Source organism: Mixophyes fleayi, chromosome 12, assembly GCF_038048845.1.
Source record: "Mixophyes fleayi isolate aMixFle1 chromosome 12, aMixFle1.hap1, whole genome shotgun sequence".
In the NCBI taxonomy this organism is placed as follows: domain Eukaryota; kingdom Metazoa; phylum Chordata; class Amphibia; order Anura; family Limnodynastidae; genus Mixophyes; species Mixophyes fleayi.
Window position 1 is genome coordinate 43,056,734 of NC_134413.1, and position 17,580 is coordinate 43,074,313.

At 39.4% G+C, this 17,580-nt stretch overlaps 1 protein-coding gene across 1 annotated transcript; it reads right to left on the reverse strand.

Moving 5' to 3' along the window:
- Positions 1 to 6,972: 6,972 nt before the first annotated feature.
- Positions 6,973 to 17,284, reverse strand: EGLN3 (egl-9 family hypoxia inducible factor 3). Its single transcript, XM_075193405.1, has 5 exons — positions 14,435 to 17,284; positions 12,990 to 13,109; positions 12,135 to 12,271; positions 11,967 to 12,040; positions 6,973 to 7,765 (listed from the first exon to the last, which is right to left on the reverse strand). The coding sequence occupies exons 1-5, from the start codon at positions 14,822 to 14,824 to the stop codon at positions 7,731 to 7,733; spliced, it is 756 nt and encodes a 251-aa protein (XP_075049506.1). The 5' UTR covers positions 14,825 to 17,284; the 3' UTR covers positions 6,973 to 7,730.
- Positions 17,285 to 17,580: the final 296 nt, after the last annotated feature.

Genomic DNA, 17,580 nt, shown 5'->3' on the forward strand with positions numbered 1-17,580 from the left:
TTATTGATGATATTTATCTTGCTTAAGCAACCAATTGTACACTTGTTTATCTACATTACACAACCATTTGCACTGGTTTTCTTGCTTACGGTTTACACTATAAGAAGGTTTTACATTGTATGATATTATCTCATGTTGCGTTTCCAAATTTGACTCCCATGCAAATAGAAGTATAGAGTCAGAGTGTCATTAGTTAGCGCTAGTTATTACATATGTTAATAAGTGAAAGTGTGAGTTGTATACTGGTCACTTTCTAGTTCTGATCATATCAGCAGATTACTTGCTTACTTAATTGAGTAGTATACCCAGCGACCATGTGGAAGTTCAATATAGACTATTATCGCTAGTGAGTGAAGAAGATAATATTATACCAGTGCAGACATAATGAGCCTAAATCATTGAGGAGAGCAAAGCAAAAAAAAGGAGTAACTTTGCAGCTTGGCAAAACCATGTTGCATTTTAGGAAGAGGTAAATGTAAAATGTGGGGACAGACTTAAAGTTGGGGTAGGGCATGTCCTAGATCAACTTTAAATTTCAGTGTGAAAATAAAGCTATGAAGTATTTGTGTGCTACACGAAAAAACAGCCAGTATTTATCTTATGTGCAAAACAATAAACTAATTTACACCCCTTGAATGTTTTGTCCAGAAGAAAATGTACTCCTTATTTCCTTGCTTTCCTTGATGATTTAGGCCCAATATCTGTATTAAACTGAATTGACATCCAGCACAATATTGTCTTTAATGGAGAAGAAATTTGTCTGCTATACTGACAGCATGGAGAAAGGTGCATAAGACCTACACAGTGTCTTTAATTACCCTTTATTATAGTAGAGCCGGTATCACTGAAGACTACTAGGAAGAGGATGATGACTAATACTGCGCACTGAAGCTAAATACCACCTGTCAGTTAGACCAGGAGAGATAATAATAGTTGCTGGAGGCCCCCACTTTAATTATATGACACCGCAGCAATTATCTCTACATGTACCAACTTATGGCCATCATCTAACTGTGGGTCATATATTATATCTGCAGATATAACTGGGCAGTTTGAATTATAGAGTGATAACAATACTTTGTATTACAGCATATAATATAGTCTGGGACAACTAATTGTCAAGATATTACATTCATGCATAGGTGATAAAAGCATTATAGGATAAGGTTTTATTAAATTTGTGTCTCTGTTGGATTCATGGTTTTTGTCAATCATTGCTAAACTGTAGTTATCAATTATAAAATCGCTTAGTTGATTGAAACCTGTAACAGATCAGTAATATCTGATTATCTGATTGAAGTTCTACCATAGAACATTGTCTGTGTTAGTGGTTCCCAAACTTTTGCAGTTCGCGGCACCCTTAGAGTCTCCATAATTTTTTCAAGTCACCCTTCCAAAATAATTACCTAGCAGTCAGTAGCTGGGTCAAAAAACGTAATAAGTATTTAGGTCAGGACAGAAATACTTATTTAGTTGTATGGAAAAATACACATAAAACCAAGAGAAAATAATATTTTTATATATTTTTTTCAATTATATTTCTGTCAAAGAATAATTTACAGCTAACTTACTCTGTGCCCCTGCATCATCTCCACACTCTGTGCCCCCCCTGCGTCCACACACTCTGTGGGTCATCTGCCTCCACACACTCTGTGCCCTCTCTGCCTCCACACACTCTGTGCCCCCTCTGCCTCCACACACTCTGTAGCCCATCTGCCTCCACACACTCTGTAGCCCATCTGCCTCCACACACTCTGTGCCCTCTCTGCCTCCACACACTCTGTGCCCCCTCTGCCTCCACACACTCTGTGGCCCATCTGCCTCCACACACTATGTGCCCCCTCTGCCTCCACACACTCTGTGCCCCCTCTGCATCCTCGCTCTGCCCCTCTGCATCCTCGCTCTGCCCCCCCTGCATCCTCGCTCTGCCCCCTCTGCATCCCGCCATGGCCAGGAAGAGAGAAAAAACAAAAACAAAAAATACTTACCAATCCGGCGGCGCCCGGGACCCAGCATCCTCTCTCCTGCCACTTGTCATTGAATGTTGGGCAGGATGATGTCATGCCTGACATTCAGTGAGAAGTGAGGAGGGAGGATGCTGGGTCCCGGGCGCCACCGGATTGGCAAGTTTTTTTTTCCTCTTCCTGTCCACGGCACCAATGTGACAGCGCCACATCACCACTGGGAGCCGCGGCACACAGTTTGGGAACCTAGGGTCTGTGTGATGTTTAAATGTGATACATTTTGTAGTGTTGGGGGGGTACTTACTGACTTGACCCCCAATTGTTCTAATTCTGGGTTACCGGCAAGTCCCAATTCAGAGGCAATTGGAGGCACCAATAGTTTCACATGATAAATTACTGTGGATAAAGAAAGATATTATAAAGTAACCGTAGAACAGTTACCATATCAAAGTGGTGTTATATACAACAATATCTTGAGTGATTAGAAATGATCATACATTTGTATGTGGTATTCAACCTTCAATTATTCAACATTTGTTATTTGTTATGTATGAGCATTACTGATATGCAGAAATGCTCATACACAGGTCTGCAAAGTGCACTCATTTGCCTGATTTTTGCCAGCCTTAGATGGTACTGCAAATTGTTTTATAAGCTCTACCTGATGCAAGAATCAGCAATATGATGTGAAAATCAGGCAAACTTGAATCTTGCATTGCACTTCAGCTGTCCATTGTAGATGATTCAATATGTGATTGTGACTTATAACTCTGGAAATGAGTGTTGTCATCTGGCTTTATCTTTCATGTTCAATTTTGAGGGCCTCAAACTACTGAATACAGAGCCCGATAGCCTCACCTCAAAATCATTGGACTCATCTTTATTGTTTTTAAAGGGAACAAGCAGCAGAAGTGTCAATCTTCCTTAGGCCTGCATGAAGTAAAGGGATTGTCCTTCAAGAATAAATTTTTAAATTACCCGTTATATAAAATAAAAAAGATTAACTGCATTTCACAGAGGATGTTGCCAGTGTTTGGTATGGGGAACAGGGGCGCTAGCTAAAATAACCCAACATGTTTACATGAACAGGATATTATGGGGAGGAATGCACTCAAGCCATCAGCCATGTTGTATTGTAGCATGATCAGGACCATAGCTATTTGATTCTTAGCGCAATTTGCATTTGTTTCAGAACGTTCATAATTCGGATCTGTGCACGCCCGAATTCACCAAGCAGCGGATCTGAAGTGCGGTGATGAATACAGGTGTAGGTTTGCTGTGGTCTACTGCACAGGACACTGCAGGGTACGTCCAATACCTATGTGGAATATAAATTCATATTGTAGTAATGTCACCTGGTAATAATATAGGCATCTATGCTACAACATTAAAAATCAAACAAAATAGTTTTTTCAAGGAAATACATTTATTAGAATGTTATTAATGTCTACTGTACATAAATACATTTTTACAGTTGCTAATGATTTAATACACTTGTTAAAGCATGCATACCCAGCCGTCATCATTAGTAAGCAGCACTTAGACTAGCTCTGTACCTGGAGCAAGTGATATGGCTGAAAAACAAGTACTTTTGAGAAGCCCAGAGCTTAAATCGGACGCTGCTGCGGGAGCTTGCAATTGGCACGCTCTTGCTGTTCATTGAGTACGGCCAAATGCCTCTTCCCTGCCCCATTCCGTAGAGCAGTCTTAGCGCATGGGCATGCTTGCAGTTGCCCATGGGCCTTATGAGCATAGGGGCCACCACAGGTTACCAACTTTTCAGTATATTATTCTGGTGGATTTATTCAGAACCTTTAAACCCTCTTTATTAAAAGGTTTAGGTAGACTAATCATCTCGCTATCAGCTGTTATCATACATGAGATCTTGATGTCACGAATACATATCTTGAACTTGACGAAAACAACATACACGTACTAATTGGGGTGGGGCACGGCTCGCCGATGATGGTTACACCTACAATAAAAAAAACGATGTAAGTAAAAAACTACAGGTACAATGACAGACTTACCTGCAAAACGACACTCCAAATCTCCAATGCCAGCACCTCCTTCCTACTGTGCAGGTCTCCGGCAGCACTGTGTGACGTCAGTGCGCCCTTCATGACTTTAAATTTAAAGCGGCAATGTGAAGACCCCGCAGGGACACTGTTTAAACAGTGCATTGCTTAAACAGTTAACCTGCCTGGTTCCGACATTGCCACTTTCAATTTTTATTCATTCTCGTCGCAATGACTTCAGACAATGCTGCCGGAGAGCTGGCCAGTTGGAAGGAGGTGCTGTCATCTTTCAGCCTGCATTCGATATCCGCAGAGTCGTTTTGGAGGCAAGTCTGTGAATAATGATGTAGTTTTTTGCTGTAATCATTCTTTTTTTGCAGGTGCAATCGCTGTCGGAATTTTCGTAGTAGTGCAGCCGTACCCAACCCGTTCAGATGGCATCAGCTATCAAGGACAAGTTCTGAAAAGCTTTTTCAACACTTGGTAAATCACACAAAATAGCTGTCCCCAAGGGGACTGCTTTTGCATATGATAACAGTGGGACTGCAGCAGGTATCTCCAACAGCTGTTGTGATTCTGTAGTTATAAAGAACAATGGTACTTAATATTGCAGTTATCTTATGAGCTTGGTAAATAGGCCCCTTAATGTTTGCAAAGTGAGAAATTTAAATAGGAAAAATAGTTGTCAATGGTGCCATTCCCACTATTGCATTGTAAAATTTTAATTTGTGCATGTGTAAGGTGCATTATAACAGATTGTAGCAACAGTGCAGCACATGGAAAAATGCATCACTTAGTTTATGTGTTTTTTTTATCTTTTTCCCAGGGCATGTGTGCCCTAAATGACCGGCTTTCAATACAAATGGAGTTCTTAAACAGACAATTCATCATACACTCTCCTTTCAATGGAACCTGAAATAGGGTTCATTAATGACATTGAGTAGTGTAAAAAATAAAGTTTTAAATGGTAATCCAATAAATGTTCCCTATTTCCTGATAAACTTCTAGTGGTCCAGCATTTGTTTTATAACAGTTAACATGCACTAACTGTCATTTTTCAATAAAGATCAATGGCCCAGAGGCTCTAAACTTTCTTTGTGAATTTAAGGAAACCATAACACGTTGTTAATACCATTAAAGGAAATTATGCTCGAAGATAAGTAAGGTCCCCTTAACTCCTCTTTAGGTAGTGCATTGGCATTACTTACAATTAAAGAGATCTTAAGGATGAGGAAGCCAATGATATGCAAATAGAAGTGCAAATTAGCTATTGTCTAATCTATTTTATGTCACTTTGATAATCTATCAAAGTGACAAATGTAAGTAACACCAAAATCTGTCATTATTGCTAATTTTGAATCCTTTTATTTTACACATTTTCATTAGTCACCTTTTTGCATTCTTACGTGACCCTATTTCTAGAATGAATATATGTACATTTATGCATGTATATAAATTATTTTACATAGGATTTTCTTATTTTGACATCCTCTCCCAAAATGTGCCTGTAATAAAAAAGATCTTTAATGCACATACATCATATACATGTATATATACACATATATATTTATCTACAATCAAAATGTATCACAAGGATCCTTTCTTCCCCCGCCTGCTCTTCTCCCTCTATACCTCCCCGCCTCTTGGTGACCTCATCAAGCTCTATGGCCTCCAACACCACCTCTATGCCGATGACAACTAAATCTATCTTTCCTCCCTTGACCCCTCCCCTTTCCTTATGTCTCACGTTTCCTGTTGTTTCTCAGCCATTACATCTTGGATGTCCCAGTGCTTTCTTAAACTCAGTATTTCTAATACTGACGTAATCATTTCTCCCCACATCCCTTCTCTTTTTATCGATAAACCTGCCCTCTTCTCTGTCCCTTGAGTCTGCTAGCCTAGGGGTCATGCTCAACTCCTCCAAACCTCAGTCAGTCCCTCTCCAAATCCTTCCACCTCTACCTTTGGAATATATCCAAGATTCAGCCCATTCCCATTGCAGAAGCCCCCAAAGCTCTTATTCACTCCTTTGTAATCACTCTCCCTAATTACCGTGACCTCCTCCTCTAGGCTACCAGACTCCAGCCTTGCCCATCTAAAGTTTATCCTCAATGCTGCTGCCCATTTTATTTTCCTCTCCCGCCGCTGTCTGTTGTCCCTCTCTCCCAGTTGCTACATTGGCTCCCTCTGGTCTACAGAATTAAATGCAAAATACTTACCTAGAAAGCTCTCAACCAATCCCCCCCTTCTTCTCTACTCACACTCTTTCCCCTTCTCTCTCCTGTAGTCATTTATATCACCTGTAATGATCTATAATCCCCTGAAATCATATATTGGCCTCCTGTAGCAATAGTCCCCCTGCAAGCATTTACCCCTCCATGCAGCCAAATTACATATTTCCCCTACCTGTAACCAATTGTCCTCCCTCGTAACATTATCTCCTCTGTAGCCACTGAACCCCCGTGACCATTGCACTATACCCCTCATATCCACTGAGCCCCTTGTAGCATTGTTCTAATGCAGCTGCTAATCCCCCTATATCATTCATTCTCCTTTATAACCACTGATCCTTTTTCATTGCATGGATTCCAACCCTTTCACCAATAGCTACCAACTGCCCTAATCCTCCTTTCTATGTACTAGACCCCATTCTGCAAACTGACTGCAGTCAAGGTAAGGAAAATGATCTGTGTGTTGTGACAGTGCAGTACCCCTAGCACCTCCACTGCTACAGATAAGAAGGCTGCATATCTGGTGGCAGTCTGGGCCTAGTGACAGTTCCCACCCCTATTGTTATTTCAATGGATCTTCTGTGCCCTGCAAAACCCACATAATTACATGCCAATACCATAGCTAATAAGGTTGAAAATAGACAAGTCAATCCTCTAAACAAGGGGCTGTTAAGTGCAGGAATTCAGGTACATCCACTATAATGTACCAAGCACTTGCGCTCACCACTGTTCTACAATGAAATAAATAATGAGAAAGGAGACAGATATTAGCAGTTTATTCTTTCAAATCTAACAAATCAGACTGCATTGAGATCAAGAGGACTTATGCCACACAAATATCCTTGCACAACACTGGTAATCTCCCTGTCTATATATAGCAGACAGGGAGATTACCCAGTATGCAGGATTACTACATTTGTACGACTAAGTGGACATGCTCTGGCCCGCAGACATGTCATCTGGTCAGTGGCCGTACCAATCCCTATATCTTTTTATGCATCACTTCCATTGTGTTTTTTAGATTAATATACAATCCATAGTCTCTTAGGCTGTGCAGTATTTAAAGATGATGTACCAAAAAGTAAATTCATTTATTAAAAGAGGACTGACTATACTGTTGAGCCATGCTTGGGAAGAATGTAGGTGAAAGGGATTCACATGCAACAGACTGTTATGCCAACACAGAGTCCTGTTCCGATGCTCATTATCTCCAGTCTATTCTGCTTGATGGGAATTGACCTTCTAAAACGGAGCATTGGGTTTGTACTGTAAAGTCCTTGAAGTGTCCTTGAGAGAACAGGAAACCAATGAGTTCAATATTCACTTGCTGTTGAATTATGCAGGCAACATTTAAGCATGCTGTTGAATTAGGATAGCCCAAATATAAATTTGATGGTTTGAGACTTTACGACTCCTCCCTCATTCTCCACATTAAACTTCATCTATACACATTGTCCGGTATTTGAGAGATGAGGAATCAGCACAACATTTCTTGTTTATTTTTTTTTCCCCGAGGATCAGCTGTTCTTAGAAGTAGGTTCCTCTGTAGACTCTGGATTTAAAAGAAAGAAAAAAGGATGACGTCAGTATTGGCCCTTAAAATACCAGACACACTATATGTGCAGAGTAAACTAAAAACCAACTGCAATTAATGCAAATATAACAAATAGAAAAGATAATGGATTCATAAGATCACAGCACTCTGGTAAAAAATATGGATGTATTTATACAGTGAAGAGAGTTAATTATTTACTCTTTACTTTGAACATTTTAAGGATCAGTGTTCTTATAACCCATCGTTTTAGTATCACTTGCTAGCTGGTTTGGACAACCAGTCGGACAGCTGTAAGATGGCTTTCAATAATGGCTACAATGTCAACCGCCACTAGAAAGTCAAAGGCTTTTTTTTTTCTTCTTAAAAAGGACTCCTACTCCATCACTTATGTTTTTCCATAGTGTGCCAAAATACGGTTTATTTTCTCTTAAATATTTTTTTCATTTTTTTTTCAATTTAATAATAATTTATTTTCTTTGGGAGCCAGAAAGCAGACAGCACCTTCCCTCTAAGCATATATCGGATAAGAAAAGAATTGTATCTCCAGTCGGTAGGAGCAGCTGTGCAGATGGATGCAGCGGTTCTTAAATTAAAAAAAAAAAAAAAAAAAAAAAAAAAAAAAAAATCGACCAAGAGAGGTTCTTATGGGAAAAGACAACAAGAACAATGGTGATGTTTCAGGTGATGTGTGTAATAATGTATTTTATGTTTGTTTAAAGCTTTCCCATGAAAGCAAACACAAGTGTGAGTCTCCTATGTGTCAAACTAAACAAACATCACAGCATAGTAATACTACAGCAGAGTACATTATAAAAATTTAGAAGAAGAAAATAGAGAAATTATGCAAATTTTTAGAATATCCAGGGGCACACGGACATTTTTCTTGGGAGTGTCATCTGCTCAAACACACAAGACAAAGAGCTGCGTTGATGAAGTCTAGATGTCCGAAGAACACGAGACATGGTATTAATGAGAACTTCCAGTAACAGTAAAGACATTTAGCACTAGAATTCCAGGCTAGTTGTGAAATGTTGTTAAAGTTTCTTGAAGTAACCAAATTGGTGAAACTTCTGAATTTCAGATTTGCTGAAGGACATTCTCACTGTACACAGAATATAAACACACCCACATTTTGCAATGCTTCCACAATTAGCTTAAACAAAAAACCAGGGTGGAATGTCTGTGCGAGCGCTTCAATACTTTAATAGTTAAAAAAAAACTAAATAACTATCTGAGAAAAAGTTCCAATGGTTAAAATAGGCAGCTATTTTGTGGACTGAACATTCATTATAATGCAGTTAACTGACACATTACAAACCAATGATATCACGAGACATTTTCACACACACGCAAGAATGCCTGGCAGGCTCTTATAGAAACTTATATGACACACATTGACTATACCCAGTTATTAACACCACAAAATCTATTAAAAGAACAAAATGCAGTGTGTATGTTTTTTTATTTTGAATTTAAGAGATTAACAGATGTTTTGGAGTCAGTGTTAATAATAAGATTTTCAGAAAACCGAAAAGGAAGGATAATTTGTAAGGAAAGTGAGACTGGAACTTTGTATCCAAAATGAGGAAAAATCCTACTAAACAAAGAAGTGAGGTTGGGAGGCATAAAAATCATCAATTGAACTGGATATGTAAAGTTTTATATAAAGAAAGAACAGGTCTTAAAAAAGCAAAACAAAAACAAAAGACACGCACCAAAACATGAGTTTACAATTTAGTTTAAATGGAAAGGTTAGTAGTAATGTCAGGAAACTACCCAATCGTAGCCTCCAAGTCTTGTTGGAAAATATTTCATACAAAAAAAAAAAAAAAAAAGGAGACTAATTCCCCCCTGATATCACAAAACCATTAACCAAATATATCTATATTGCAGTGGTGGAAGCGGAAATTTAGAAGTGGTGGTATGAACAGTTTAATGGAAATGTAAGTAAATGGAATTTAATAGTTTTACAATGAAGGCAGTAGAAGAAGTGGCGGTATGACATATCACCGTATACACCCCCACTTCCGACATTGCTATATTGTCTATTTATGACAAACAACAAGTGTGTTTCCAAAAAAATATATATTAGTTTTAACTCTATAGGGATACCTGCAATACCAAAGTCGGAAAATGTAAGTAGATGTGTGGAACAGCCTACAAGTAGAGGTGGTAGAAAAATAATTCAGAAATCTAAACTATCCTGGGACAAATGCAGGTCGTGCCGAGAATAAACCATGATTAATAAAATCATTTGAATAACTACTCTACATCGCCTTATTTTTTACTGTAAACCAAGGGAACTGATGTGTATTCTATGTTTTACATTAAAAATACTGTGTGAAAACTACTACATAAAATTATTAGAAAAACATTTCAGTTTGAGATAGAAGAACCTATAAGTGTATCTACGGGATCTCAACAGGTGTCTGTCTACATAAATGTCATAAAGCACTCTCTATTAGTAGTAAATATTTCAATACATAATAAAAATGCAAATTATTATATATAATAATATATATATATATATATATATATATATATATATATATATATATTTTGTTTTTATTATATACACACACACACACACACACACTGCCTTTGCTCCCACTACAATCTACCTACTACTACCAACCACACATCCGACTTCATGAAATTGGTCCCAGAGGCAGTATTTGGCATTAGCGAGGTGGCAGAGATTAACCGTCTTTCGCATGATAACGGCAAACCAGCATGTGGCAGACATGAACAGCATTTCAGATGCAGCGCAATGAAAACCATGAATATAGGTCTGGTCTATGATGTGTAATCGCCTCCAGTCTTTAAGGGGTATGTGATGCTTTGTATTTGTGGCCATATCATATAGTACTATATGGGCACGATTGTCAAATAAGGTATATTGGATATAGGACTATGTAGTAGCATGTAAATCTCTATGGCAGTATTGCACCATTAATTTCAAAGCTCTTTACAGCCACTAAAAAACAAACAAACATTTATTCTTGCAGATAAAGAGAACAATCACCATTTTTAGTATTCTGGGGGAAGGGGGGGATTATATGGTCACGTCTTATCATTACAGTCCAGTATACAACCTTAACTTTAGACCAGGCAATGACCAGGTCACTCTAGCTAGTCCTGTATATGAAAAGGAGGAGCGTTAGAACCACTGAATATTGCCATGTCTCCATGTATACAGTGGCACAAGGGGACAATAGGTATAGCTAATCCAGATTTGTCAGTAATATCTACATATACAATCTGGCATTGGCAACAAAGGAGTTAAGTTAATGGGAGGACTATTACACAAAATAAATAAAGTCTTGTAACCTAAATATAGACAAACATCCCAGAGTGTTTCTATAGCTAGACCCACACAGGGGGCACTGTGACCTCTGATAAGGACAGCTTCCTGCCCGCTTAATCACCCAAAAAACTTGTGACTGAAGTATGATAAAACCTACAGACTCTGGCTCCTCCCATGACATACAGAGAAGCACGTACACAGTGTCACACACGTACAGTCACACAAAGTGGTGAAAAGGTTTCCACTGGCAAGGAAGTAATGTTTTACATACTGTACCCTTTCACAAAGATTGCACATATTACAAATTAAATAGTACAGTATCTGCTGTTCTGGAACAAGGACAAACACTATGTATGAGAATTCCTGAAGCAGTTTTTTTTTTTTGTATTTGTAAAGGAGTCACACAGCACCCTGGAGGGTTACAATGGTGTAAAATCACATATAAAAGAGTAAGATTTGTTGTAAATAATAGCAAATGGCCCAACACATATAAACACAAACTGTTACATAAAACCTTTTTAAAAAGGCCAATTTGAACTTTGATCAATTAACAAAATATGCTGAGAAGTTTGAATGTAAAATTATACCCTACAACTTTTCAGTACCAGGTACGAGTAAAAGATTTAGCTATAGCACCTAATATTAGACATTAGTAAAACCAACAATGCTTATTAAAATGCTAGAAACATTATTCAGAGATGTCAAAGTATCAGAGTAACAAAGTGGCCAAATTATGATTAAAAATAGCCTACCACATGGTTCAGCAACAAACTTATACTTTAGTATCAACAGAATGATTCAAATAAATGCTGTTTAAAATATATTTGTTATAGAACATTCATTTAAAATTATTTTATACATGACCCCAGGACAACGTACACATAAACTTACCACTCAACCGTTTGAATCTCTGCTTGGCTGCTGCTCGCTCTTTAGCATCAAAATACCAGACTGTTAAAGCATATCTGTAGGCAAGACAGATATAACAGTTAAACCCGTAACACAATTGTCTTACAAATCTTACTACACACTTTACATTGGCAGCCAGACTGTAGCTACCTGGTAGCGTAGGAAGGTTGCACCTCATGTGGGTTGCGCCTGTCAGACCAGAATAAAAGTAACCGGTCAAAGAGGGGTTCAACATCGGCCACACGTGAGCCATTTTCAGGAAAAATTCGCAATATGCCACCATGAACCTGTGATAAAGACACCAGATGAGTCACAGACAAGACACGGAACAACAATTCTACAGTTCAAAGAATAAATCGAACAAAACACACACTATAGCAGGGCTGACAAATATCCGCTATTAAAGAAACATTCTATAGTACAGTGGCGAATCCAGGGGGGGGGGGGGGGGGGAATCCATGGGCTTGCTGCCGACAGCTGCACACTGTGCAGGTCCGTTCAGCAGTGACAGTATGCTGCCGGCTGCTCCGATTGTGTTTTAAACACAATCAGAGCAGCGGGACAGCACACTTTCACTGCTGAACGGACCTGCACATACTGTGCAGCCGCCGGCAGCCTTAGAACACAGAAAGGGGGCGGGGCCTAAATCGCCCCCCCTAAAATCGCCCCGGGTAGGGCAAATGTCTGGGTCCGCCCCTGCTATAGTATGGGGTGGAACTTAAGAGCTAGGTTACGAGAAAACCTATCTAGAAAATAGTCAATATAAATTGGATATACCAATGTCTGCGCTATAGAAATAGGAGAATGTGAAGATATCTGGAGACATGAATGCTAAACATCATAGCACATTAGGGCTACAAAGCAATGTTTTTTTTTTGCTTTATTTTTTTTAAATTAAGTCTACACTATATTTTTATCAGTAGCAAATACATTGACCGGTTCCTGGTGGAAAAGTTAGATGCTTATAGAGAATAACTAAAAGTAAATAAAAAGATATATTCTCACCTTTGCATCCCAGTTCTTGTTCAGGTAGTATATGCAGGTAATACAGCGTCCATCTCCTGTGGGGTTATCGACGTGCCGCACATAACCAGCTCCATTGCCAGGATAACAAGCTACCATTGCCTCAAAAGAAAAAGATACATAACTCAGTAAGGTGAGACATTGAAATATTTACTTGGCAACAATGTCTGGAGCAGTTTTTAGGTTTGCCAGTGACAAGAGGATTATTTATTGAAACATTCTCTCATATTGCTGATCATCATGCCAGTGTTACATGCTAGTGTTTTACGTACAGAGTATTAAGTGACATATGTCAACACGATACTGCCCATTCTTTTTGAATTTGACATGCGAGTGCAGAAATTACAAAATCCTAAATGTTGAAGAGACAATATTTTTTTTTCTAAGTTCACATACGGCCACTGACACCAAGGTTAATACTTTTTAAGCTGAATAGCAGTGTAATAATAGATGCAAAGTGCATCTCTGTACAATTTCTGTAGCCTTCACAAACACAGATAATCCCCAAAAATCACAGATGAAAGACATAGGGGAAGCAGCAGCAGGGTGGGGTGATTATAAAAATGCTACAAATACCAAAGAAAGAAAAAACTTCATAAACTGTGCTATAACATGGGTAAGCAATGGCAGTGTAGGTTAAAGGTGATATCCAAAAGGTAAGTGTGAAAATGGTTTATACAGTACAACAAAGTGAATATTAGGTGGTAAATGGTAGGGCACGGCATATCCAGAATAGAGAGGGGGACACAGGTGTGCTTATATAAGAGGTGCCAAAACCTGGTGGGAATGCAGTAACAGTGGGGAGTATAGACCCCAGTGTCATTACATAAGGGGGTTGGTGGGTTCTTGCCATTCATTAAACAAAGGACTGAGTAGACATGCATAACAGAGGGGCATGCAGAAATAGAGGAGGGGAGCTGGTGGAGACCATATGAGCTATGGAGAGAGAGAATGGCAGATGGTGACTAACCAGGCTGGGCATTTGCAATAAGAGAATATGACAGACTAGAGCGGGTACTTCACAATGGTGAAGTGTATACACAGACCAGTGTGGGTATAGAATAAGACCAGAGTGGATGTGAAACATTGGGTAGACATGAGATCACGCATGCAACAAGTGCATGCCGCAGATCAGAAGTGTATGAGCAAATAGGTGGACCATATGTCAGTGGGTGCATAACTGAAAGTATGGCAGACACTAATGGGCTCACGAGAAAAATATAGATAAAGCCCAGGTAGATGGAAACGTCAGATTATGAACAGAAGGCAACAATGAATTTTTTACCAAGTTACCATTAATTTGTCATCAGAAAAAACAAACAAAAACAAAAAAACACGCTTCACAAGAACAAACACAGGTGCAATGGTCTCAAGTTGCAGAACCCAAGATTATTAAGAAATTCCAGCACGAGATTAGAAGGTCTCACCTTGGACCTCTCCTTCACATAGTATTGGCCCAGATGGTTTCCACACAACACCACTAGTCGGTCAATTACTGACAGAACAAGTCCAATGGCCTCACATCCTTCTTCTGTGCCAGCAATCCACGCAATTTTGTCCCCTCGCAGGTGCCTCTTGGAAACTCCTTGAAGATGCCCTGCTAGTTGGCCATCTTTCAGTGCACCATTCTTGTGTAAACGTCGAACTTGTTCCAACACCTGATCCCCCAACGCTTCTCCCAAGATGTGATCCAGGTAACAATAGCCAGAAGAGAGCAAGCAAGGTGCAATGTGCTCCAGTGCCAGCTTCTCAAGGTCCACAGATAAGCTATGGTTTAGAGGCATTGCTTGGGAAAGCGAAGAAGTTCCAGGTGTCATATCTAATTTAGAAATTCTTACAGAACATTGTACCAATATATAAAGTCATTTTTCCAGAAGGAAAATATGGAGTCTTTGATATGCCAAAAATGGCAACAAATGTACAATACAAATGAATTGGGGCAGAAAAGCATGTGCAGTGTCCAGAATATGTCCAATGAAATAGCGCTCTGAGAATATGTCCAGTAAAAAGCACCCTGAGGCTCCTATGTAGGTCAGACCATGTGTGAGTACATGCTCAGGCTTGGAGTCAATTCAAGCAGTTTCAATTCAAGTACAGTGTTATATCGTGAGGATATATCCAATCTTCCGGCTATATACAAATATACATGGCCCTGTATACAAAAATACATATTTAGCAGATCCCCGGCATGAGTCTGTTCTCCACCTGTGCAGTTATGTTTTTAATGTGCTCTGGAGGTGAGCCTGAGCCTATCCTCCGTGTGTGTATGTCTATGAAGGTTCAGCTACGTGTCTATAAATGCATAGCCCCCGCCAGCCCTATATAACTCAGTCTGTACGTGCAGAATCGCTTTCCATTCGCCGGGTGTGTCCTATAGTGCAGTTTAAAACCGCTAATCACACCTAGGATGAGGCCACCAATCAGAGCACACAGAGGGCGGGGCTTAAACTCTAACAGAGGTCGGCCCAGTCAGCACGTGCTCTAGGGACACATAGAACCTGACGACGATTGGTTCAGCCAGCTGTAGGCGTAACCACGTTACTAGGAGACGGCGTCTTAGTGGGCGTATTATCCGCCATTGAGGAATCCTGGTTGTGCATGTAGTCTGTGACTGTATAGTGCTGAGAGTAGTAAACACTGAGGGGAGGAGGGGAAGGTGTGTGGGGTGAGGGAGACATAGACAGGGGAGAGTGCTTACATTACAGCAGGGAGGACGGAATGGCTGGGGAAAGACAAGTGTAGGAGAAGTTATTGAGCACCGGAGAAGAAAGGATCACATTAAAAAAAGAATGTGAGCAGGGAAGAAATTTGGGGTGAGAAAGGTCCTAAAGAGGGAGTTCTGGAGTATAGATGTAGGTTTGGACATGAGGAATTGGTATATTGACGTGAAATAGGATAATTTGTGTTTTGCACTTATTGTAACTGCCCATTCAAGGTATGTCTGGAAGGCACTGTATGCCATTTATGACAACAAATAGAAGAATGAGCAACGTCCGAAGCCATGATATTCTAGCGACATGCAACGTTTCATGTGCATGATAGAACTAAGCGATTCTAGGAAGTCCAATATAGAAATATCTACAGTAGATGTGGGCTCAAATTTTTGATTATGTATGTAGTAGCAGCAAGTAGAGTCAATACAGATGTACACTTATTAATCTGGTAAATGATAGTTAATGTGCATTATTTAGTTCTAAAAGTATTTTACCAGGAAGAAATACACTGAGTCACTGTCACTGGTTTTCAAGTACGTCCTGAATGTTTATAGGAGGAGTGTGGCTAGCAGAGGGAAGGAAAGGGGCGGTGGTCTATAATGACCCTGACACCTAATCACAGCTAAAAATACACATATACAACATGTAAACTTACACACAACAGGAAATAGCGCATATACACACAGCTATATCACAGCAGAAAAGCAGAGCTCTGAGCAAACACTTTACAAGGACATGACTTGTACATTCCCTAAATTCAGAGAGTTAGTTAGAATTGACTCCAAGGAATACATTTTAGATGAAAAGTAATATATTTCATAAACCTTAACAGTTTGTGACTCTAGACCCATGCTGTGGTCTCCATACTCCTAGGCATTGGACCCAACATTTCAAAATTATTGGGGGTGCTCAAGTTAACCTCCCATATGACAACAAAATGGAACTTCAGCCTCTCTCCAGTCCGCTCCTGTAGTTGGTCACAAACTGCACTGTGTCCACCAAAAAAATGACTGGTGGGAGTTGTACAGTTAGTGACATCTTCAACTCCCTAATTGGTTATTTTTCTGGCAGAGTAACCAAAAAAGATGTATCTAATTGCAGCAGACTCTCAAATATTCTGGGTACTCACGGGGTACTCAACACCCACAGAGCTGGTGCATATACTGCCAGGGAAATTTTATTTTAGAAAATGTAATTGTGTCAGTAGCATTCTTAAACCACTGGAAACAGAATACCAGGATTTGGTGCAGATGATCTCTTAACTTTTGTGGTTGTTAGATACTTATGCAGTATTTACAATATTTCTTTCTAAACCTGAGTAGTAAGTAGTGTTACTGCTTTTAGAATTTAATGTTCTTCAGTAAGCATTGCTAATCTAATAGCAGATGAAAAAACACTATGGGTCATTAAGGAGAGCAAAGCAAAAAGGAGTAAGTTTCCTCCTGAACAAACCATGTTACAATGCACGGGGTGCAAATTAGTTCATTATTTTGCACATAAGTTAGATACTGGTTGTTTTTTCATGTAGCACACAAAGGGGCATATTCAATTGTTGAATATCCCCGCGGCGTTAAAACTATTACCGTTATTACGATAATAGTAAGCTGGGAGCGGCGAGCTGAAATCCAGGGAGAAAATTATCGTAATAACGGTATTTACGCGCACTATTACCGTTACGGTAATAGTGCGCGGAGCGCAAGATTTTTGGTGTTTCCGCCAACAATTGAATATGCCCCAAACACTTGATAGCTTTATTTTTACACTGAAATTTAAAGTTGATCTAGGACACGCCCTATCCCAACTATAAATCTGTCCCCACATTTTAAGTTTACCTTCCCCTCCAATGCAACATGGGTCCA

What these genes read in the sequence shown, in the direction of transcription:
- EGLN3 (XM_075193405.1), bottom strand. Translation starts at nt 14,824, where the DNA reads ATGACACCTGGAACTTCTTCGCTTTCCCAAGCAATGCCTCTAAACCAT. An exon ending in ACAAGAACTGGGATGCAAAG is followed by an intron (nt 12,272 to 12,989) that starts GTGAGAATATAT and finishes TCTTTATCACAG; the next exon opens with GTTCATGGTGGCATATTGCG. An exon ending in GAGATTCAAACGGTTGAGTG is followed by an intron (nt 7,766 to 11,966) that starts GTAAGTTTATGT and finishes TTTTAAATCCAG; the next exon opens with AGTCTACAGAGGAACCTACT.